Source organism: Dipteris shenzhenensis, chromosome 14, assembly GCF_047967505.1.
Source record: "Dipteris shenzhenensis isolate YYH24624 ecotype China chromosome 14, Dip_SZ_1.0, whole genome shotgun sequence".
NCBI lineage: Eukaryota > Viridiplantae > Streptophyta > Polypodiopsida > Gleicheniales > Dipteridaceae > Dipteris > Dipteris shenzhenensis.
The window spans coordinates 36,108,971-36,117,097 of NC_141609.1; the positions used below are offsets into that span (position 1 = coordinate 36,108,971).

Genomic DNA, 8,127 nt, shown 5'->3' on the forward strand with positions numbered 1-8,127 from the left:
TGCCATTCTTGTGGCTCACTCATAAGCTACTCCTTACTTTTTATTTTAGCAATATTTACATTCAAAAAAACAACCAGCCTTGCATTATTGGATGTATATTTTAAAAAGTTACAACAATGGTAACATGTATTTTTTATGTAATGTGTCAGTAATATATATCATGCTCTATAGTTTTTACAAGTATTGTTATCCTCTCTCATCACATGTACATAATATGTAGATAGAATACTATGCATGGAGGCTTCAAATGTCCCCACAAGCTACTCATTCCTTGCATCTTAAGTGGGCCCCAATTTTTTTTTTGTTGAAGGCCCTTCCCCCAACACAAGATGAAGACAATAGTCCATAAAGCAATATAAAAAAACATGAAAATGTTCTTGAGGAAAAAAAAAACATGAAAATGGTCCTCAAAGTGGACCTAGACATTAGAATCTTCTAGAACACACTTTGAGGATGCTATTAAATACTCATGAAGAATTGAGTCACTCTCATCCCCAACACAAGATGAAGAAATAGACTACAAGCAATATAAAAGGACGTGAAAATGCTCATGAGGATCTGGCCTCCTGATGCATCAACCAACAGAATCTTCTGGAACACACTTTTGAGGATGCTAACCTGACGAATTTAGTCACTTTTGACCTATTGTTATTGCTCTTGCTCTTCAATCACTCTTGAGGTGACCCACATGTACCCTAACTCTCGAAAATTCTTTTATGGTTTGTAGATGCTTAGAAGCTTCTTTTCCATTACTTTTTAACTTGCTAAATTAGAGGAAGCACATTATGCGATTGTCTTATTAATCGTCTTACATTATTATGATCATTTTTGTTTTGCAACTCACTCACAAGTGTCTCTTGTGCTTCCAACCTCCACGAGGTCCTTCCTTGTGTGTGTAGACTTTTCTTAATCCTTTTCTTAATTAAATCCTGAGAACCCACCTTATATATAGCCTACCTACTCTCAGAACAGACAGATCCCTCACTCTCAGCAAACTTCAGCTATCATGGGAACGTCGCCTGCAACTCCCCACGGACTCATCGTCCCTGCAGCTGGCCAAGGCCACATCAATGGCTGCATGCTCCTCGCCCGCTCCCTCTCCTCCCTCGGCTTCTCCATCTCCTTTGTCTACTTCTCTTCCGAGTACACCCATCTCCTCCACAAACATCGCCTCTCCTCCCCCCTTCACCCCTCCATCCAAATCCATGTCGTTCCAGATGGTTTCCAGCCCGGCCAGCCCCACTTCCTCTTCGACTTCACCCCCTCCATGCGCCGAGGCCTCGAGCAACTCCTTGAGAAGCTTAGCCTGGAGAATCCCGTCACCTGCATCGTCTCAGATTCCTTCGTCCCAGACACTCAGGATGTAGCCGATAAATTCGGAATCCCCAGGATTGATTACTGGACCTCGACTGCAAAGGCGTATTTGATGATTCGTAACCTTCCTCAGCTCTATTCAAAGGGATATCTCCCTCTTAACGGTAGGATGGCCTTGATCTTTAAAAATAAAAGATGTGAGTTGTAATGGTCTGTTCTGTTCACCCTTCTTCGTTTGACGGTTTGGCAGGTTCAGCTGCCCGCTGGAAAAATGACAACGCAATCATGATTGACTGTATCCAGAGTCTTCCCGCTTTTCCGCTCGACCATTATCCTCAAGACCTGCTTGTTGCTGATCCATCCAGTATCCTCGCTCGATTCTTGATGGACGTTAGTTCTCGTATGAAAGCCGCAGAACGGGTTCTCGTCCATACAATATCTGAGCTAGAACGCGATGCCTTCGAAGCTTTCAGGGTGGCTCAAATTCCAGCGTACGGGATTGGCCCATTGCTTCACTACGCTTCGTCAGGCCGTCGACCAAATGACACGGCCAACGAGCACGAGTGCTTAAAATGGTTGGATACGCAGGCCGATTCGTCCGTCATCTATTTGGCTTTTGGAAGCTACGCGACTCTGTCTTGGGAGGAGATGAAAGAGCTGGCCTATGGGCTCGAGGCAAGTGCACAGCCGTTCTTATGGGTAATCAGGACAGATGCGTATGAGGGTGCAGCTGGTGAGGTAGCGGAAGTCTTGCCAGAAGGCTTTTTGGAAAGGACGGAGGCAAGAGGTAAGATCATAAAGTGGGCACCGCAAGTGGAGGTGTTGGGGCATGCGGCGGTGGGGGGATTCTTGACGCACTGTGGATGGAACTCAACGATGGAGAGCTTATGGGCGGGGGTGCCGATGCTTGGCTGTCCGCGGGTGGCGGAGCAGAGGTCGAATGCAAGCTACATAGAGCGAGTATGGAAGGTAGGATTTGAGCTGGAGAGGACGGAGGAGGGAGGACTAGCAAGGAGCCATGTAGAAAGAGGGGTGAGGAGACTGATGCAAGAGACGCAAGGGGAGAAGGCAAGACTCAAAGCCAAAGAGACGATGGAACTGGTGAGAAGATCTTCTCAGGAAGGCGGCCTCTCTTTTGCTAACTTGCTTAAGTTTTACAAGGACATGAGCTTACTCTGCCCTTATGTCCAATGAGTTGTTTCTTAATGTTTTCTTTAATTATAATGTTTCTATTAGCAATATCCCTCCGCTAGAGGGAGTCCTGTAGTTCTAAGGAGTGATATAGTGGAGGATTGAAACTTATTAGCATTGCCTCCTTAGAGAGAGTGTTAGAGTGAAATTGAAACTTGTTAGTATTGCCTCCTTAGAGAGAGTGTTGTACTTTAATTGCCATTTCTTGAGATCATCCTACGAAAACTTTTTTTAAATCCCTTTTAAAAATTATTTGCTTGTTCTTTTGAATCCAAAGCATTGTCTTTAGCAATATATAAGGAGGCAGTGCCCACGTGCACTCGTGGGCACTTACGCACTCTTGTTAATTAATTATTAGCTTCACTAAAAGGTTTTGTTAAGATAAGGGAGTAGGATGCTCCATCAGAGTGCATGACATTGTGTGGGTAAAGCATATATAGTTGAGATAGATGTAATCGAAACTACCTGAGTTCTTAGTTAATTGATTATTTTTCTACAATCTCTCTATGAATTCATAATTTACTAAGTAAATTCTTAATTAATGGAAACTAGTTGAATTCTTAATTAATATTCTTAGGATCTCTCTCTCTCAAGTGTAAATGTATCAAATGAGCAAATCCTATAGAAGATATTGTGTGGAACTTCAATTCTATTCTTATAAGCAATCATAAATTACAAAAGAAGTCCTTATAAAATATAGCATCCACAAGGTGTAATTTGAAGATTGATTACTCTAGCATGTATAGTTGAGATAGATGTAATAGAGCTGCAATTTGTAATATATGGTTCGACAAACACAACAAGACAAAGCACCCATAGACGCGCGCACAGACGCATTTCATCAACTAAATAAAAAACTTACGGGCGCGTCTATTTGCGCATCTATTTGCGCGTCAGGAGACCCGCGTCTAATTGCGCGTCTATATATCAGACTTACGCGCGTATAGACGCGCTGATACACGCGTATATAGACGCGCCTATAAACGCATTAAGAGACGCACGTATAGACGCAAGTTGAACAGACAGACGCGAATATAAACGCGGTTTTAAACGCACTGATAGACGCGCCTTTTTTTTTAATTTAAATTTTACAGAATACTATGTATGTTGTGTATGCTATATAGTTACAAGAATCCCATATCCACATTCTGTAATTCAATTCTTACAGCCAACCGCATTTTAATTACAATTCCAAATAAAATATTACAACTCCAAAACGCAATAAAATTGAAAGCTCAAAAAGTGCTTGTATATACATATAGCACGAAGCTAAGCCACGTCATGTGGCTCCAAGTACAAAAAATAAGGAAGCTAAGCCATGTCATGTGGCTTCAAGTACAAAAAATAAGAGGAGTCTATATACAAGAGGCACGAAGCCAAGCCAATGGCTTTAAGTACAAAAAAGAATAGTAGCACTACTTCTACGACTAATCCTCGCTGCCTTCCACGCTCCCTTCTGCGCTGCCTTCTGCGCTGCCTTCTGCACCTCCTTCCTCGTCTTCCTCGTCGTCTTGTGCAGGGGCGCCTTGTAAACAAGGGACAACATATATCAATGTATGAAAAATCAAATCTTTACTTATAATTTTGGGATTATTTAATTACTTTCAAATACCTGGGGGGCCTGTCCAGTAGCTCGGGTATACTGCTCCTCAGTAATCAACCCGTCATCATAGAAGTGCCTCCATGTATCTCCTCTGCGATGGTGGCGGTGGTAGGATGTCTCCACTGGAGTAGGGTATCTGCCCACGATCTCAAGCTGCATGACCGCGATACACTTTGTGGAGGGATTAGTACAAAGAAACAACCAACCTCCTAATAATCTACATAAGCAATATAATTTGAGATCGATACTTATAAATTGGGCCTCCCATGATTCAACACCCCCTGCTCCAAAATGCGCGCTCCCATACTCCTCCATCTGGATCCTCCGTGCCTCCACGTGCTGCAGACTGGGCTCCTCCCTCGCTGACTTCATTGCCTTCTTCCACTCACGCTTCTGAGCGGTGTGGGGCGGGCCCCTTGGAGGTTGACCTGCCTCAAGTCTGGCAAGCTCCGCTAGTGCCTGCCTCTTAAGGGAAGATCTTTTATTGCTAAGTATCGTAACAATCTTTGACTTCCCCCATTTATCTGTGAACTGGCGATTGGGGGGGTTAGGATACCTAGAGCGAACAGTAGCGAGGGTCTCATCAGCCAACCTCTTTGGGTGGTCTTTATAGTGGATAAAGCAATCTCTGTAATTGTTAGCAATTACAGAGCGCATGAAGGCCATTATGTCCTTCCCTCGCGCATCCATCAAGATGCCTCCTGTCTGGGTGATGTCATAATAAATCGTACCATCACCCAGAGGCACGTCTAAATCATCTGAATCATCATCCTCCTCACCGCCACATGGCCCAAAGCAGCATCCGCCACCGCTCTCCTTGCTACTACGCCTGCTACCATGTCGTGTCGAGCTCGTACGCTGGCCACTCATAGCTGGGGACTGCGCGGGACTACGCTGACCACTCGTAGCTGGAGAACCGAGTCTCGACGGCTGGGGAGTACGTCGATGGCTCACTAAGGCAGAAGGACCTTCTGAAGGCATGGGGGAAGGGGCATAAGACGGGATGGCAGAAGGGACATAAGACGGCATGGGGGAAGGGGCATAAGACGGTACGGGGGAAGGGGCATAAGACGGCTGTGCGGACTCTGCTGGGGTGATCTCAGCCGGTGTGGGGTGGCTCGGAGTCTGTAGTGCCGACTCCTGGGGAGTGTTAAGGGTACCCGTCATGTACCCGTATAACTCCTGGGGATTAGGAGGGTGCCCTAAAATATTATATAAATCCTTCCATATCGATTCATGCGGATCAGGTGAGCTAGAAGCACTTGCTCCCCACATGTTAAACTGGAAAAAAATAAACAAATCTATTACTTTGGGAGCTGAGAAGAAAGGGGAAAAAAAAAAGAGGCTCTGTCAGAGCGCGTCTATAGACCCGTCTGATTTGCGCGTCTATAAACGCGTCTAACAGAGCGTTTAACAATTCAAGTACCAGCGCGTCTAATAGTCCGTTCATCAATCCATTTAACAGAGCGTTAAAAAGTGCGTCTAAAAGCGCGTCTAACATTTTATTTAAAACTCCGTTTAACAGAGCGTCTGTTTGGGCGTCTATATACGCGTCTGTGAGTGTCTGTGACAACCCAGACGCGCATATAGACGCGCCTGTAGACGCGCGTTTAGACGCGCCCTCAGACGCCTGTATACACGCGCTCCGACAGTCGAGAATACTCAAAAGTCGAAAAGGACGTTTCGCCCGACAAAAGAACGTGTCGCTCATACCTAGATGCTGCGTTTCGTGGATGCGAAAAAGTACAAAACTGGAAATAGCAAGCAAGAACAACTTCAAAAGGACTTACTTGGAAAAAGGTATGGAAGGATCTTTCTTTTCCAAACTTGTTTCTTCTCCTTGTTCGTACTCCTCCTCTTCTTTAGGCTTGGAAGCAAGCTGTGTAGGTACGGTCCCTTTGTCTTGAATGAAAGCTTGGAACTGTGTATGGGAGGCTCTCTCTTAAGCGTCGAATCTATAGAAGTGCTAATAAAGAAGGAACAAAGCCGCTCGCGAAGTTTAAGTAGTCAAAAGAAAAGCAAAGCGAGCGGCGCACCGAAAAGCATGTTTAAAAGCCGTGGGTATAGTCGCGTTTATTAGCGCGTCTATTAGCGCGTCTATAGTCGCGTCTGAATACACAAAAAAGACGGGCATTTAGACGTGCAATTAAACGCGACATTAAACGGACGGTAGACGCGGCGATAGATGCAACACAGAGTTTTTTAAGTTAAGCATTTGAAGAAGAGCAAATTTGGTGGGTTGTTTGTTTGTAGGATGTCTCCATCTTCAACAAGCAGCTCCAGTGAGGATGAATCCCTCCGTATCCACCATCGCGAGATGTGGTTGGAGCAAAAAATCAAATGTCTGTGTGATCGATGTCGAGGAAACATGTATCGTGCACGCAGGATTACGCTCAATCATATCTCAAAGTATGGAGAATGGGATGTGACCGTAAACAGGGTAAGGATTTGTAAGTTAAGGTTGATTGAGATACCTATGGGTGTTCATATGTTTGAGTTATAATGATCCCGTTTTAATTTGATACAGGATGCAGTGCCACACCCGCACATGTTACCCTATGCCCGTCGTGAGGAGGCGAAGCGTCGGCGATATGAGATGGGATCTTCAGGAGGGACCGTTACAGATGCATGGAGTGATGGTGATAGTAGCCCTCCACCATTACCTCATGAAGCCGTGGAGGAGGCGGTGTTTGATGATATGGTGCGGGATTTATATGTCCATCAAGGGAGGGATAATAGCATGGAGCAGGATGATCTTTTTACCGCAGCATCGACTCCACTGTTTGAGGGGTGCACATTCTCTGTTCTACGTGCCTCCCTTGAGTTACTAAACTTGCAAACCATCTATGGATGGAGCAATGCAAGTTTGAATGCATTACTCAAGTAAGCTTTAAAGTCGATTTTGCAAACATGGTGAATTGCGCGCGTGGGTCAATTACTCGAATGCTTTTCCTCATTTATGGTCTTCACGTGCAGGCTATTGTGTAAAATGCTTCCAAGGGAGAATAAATTACGGACCTCAAGAGATATGGCAAAGCAACATGTGACCTCTCTTGGAGGATTAGATTACAAGCGCATCCATGCATGTGTCAACGATTGCGTTTTGTTTCGTGGACTACATAAGGATGCAAGAGAGTGTCCTACTTGTGGAGAGGCAAGATATAGAGTAGATCTCAAAACCTTGGACGTGCCTCGTAAGGTATTGCGACATTTTCCCATAATCCCTCGCATCCAACATATGTTCAAGTGCAAATCTATTGTAGAGCTCATGTCATGGCATTCCTCCCATCGATCAACCGATGGCAAGTGGAGAACTCCCGCGGACTCTCCTGCGTGGAAGCATATTGAAGACACATGGCCAAGCTTCAAGGAAGAACCTAGGAGCTTGAGACTTGGATTGGGTATGGACGGTGTGAACCCATTTGGTCTCAAAAGCACATCTTACAGTGTATGGCCATCCTCTGTGTATAGAAACCTTTTCGTTGATTGAAGGCTTCTCCATGTGCTTTAGTTATAAATATCCTTGCAGCATAAATTGAATGCTGCCCTGCGAGAATCCAATAATTATACTCCTTTAACTTTTCCACCTTTATCTCTTCCTTGCACATCGGAGTATTTGTGCCTATGTGGTAAGGCATAAGATATGCACATGTTGCAGGAGGTCGTGCATTCATTGCAAAACTCTTGACCAAGTCACTGACATAGCTGAGGGTCAACGTCCTGTACACATATTGGCTTGGTGCTCTAAACATAAAGTCAAAAACCCTGATGTCTATTTGGAGCCTTTGATTGATGAGCTAGAGATACTTTGGAGAGGTATCGAGGTGCATGATGTGAGCAGGCCTCCCTCGTCACGAGACTTTAACTGCAAAGCAGTCTTGATGTGGATGATGCATGACTTCCCAGGCTATGGCGAGTGTTCAGGTAAGCATTGCATTTTTTAATTATGAATAGGCAAGGACGTGGCACCCTAAACCCACCTTCCACTCTTAATTGCATCTATTGTTTCAGGTCTCACT

The 8,127-nt window shown here is 44.8% G+C and overlaps 1 protein-coding gene across 1 annotated transcript; it reads left to right on the forward strand.

Moving 5' to 3' along the window:
- Positions 1-1,006: 1,006 nt before the first annotated feature.
- LOC147894550 ((R)-mandelonitrile beta-glucosyltransferase-like) lies at positions 1,007-2,508 on the forward strand. Its single transcript, XM_087385330.1, has 2 exons — positions 1,007-1,478; positions 1,565-2,508. The coding sequence occupies exons 1-2, from the start codon at positions 1,007-1,009 to the stop codon at positions 2,506-2,508; spliced, it is 1,416 nt and encodes a 471-aa protein (XP_087241456.1).
- Positions 2,509-8,127: the final 5,619 nt, after the last annotated feature.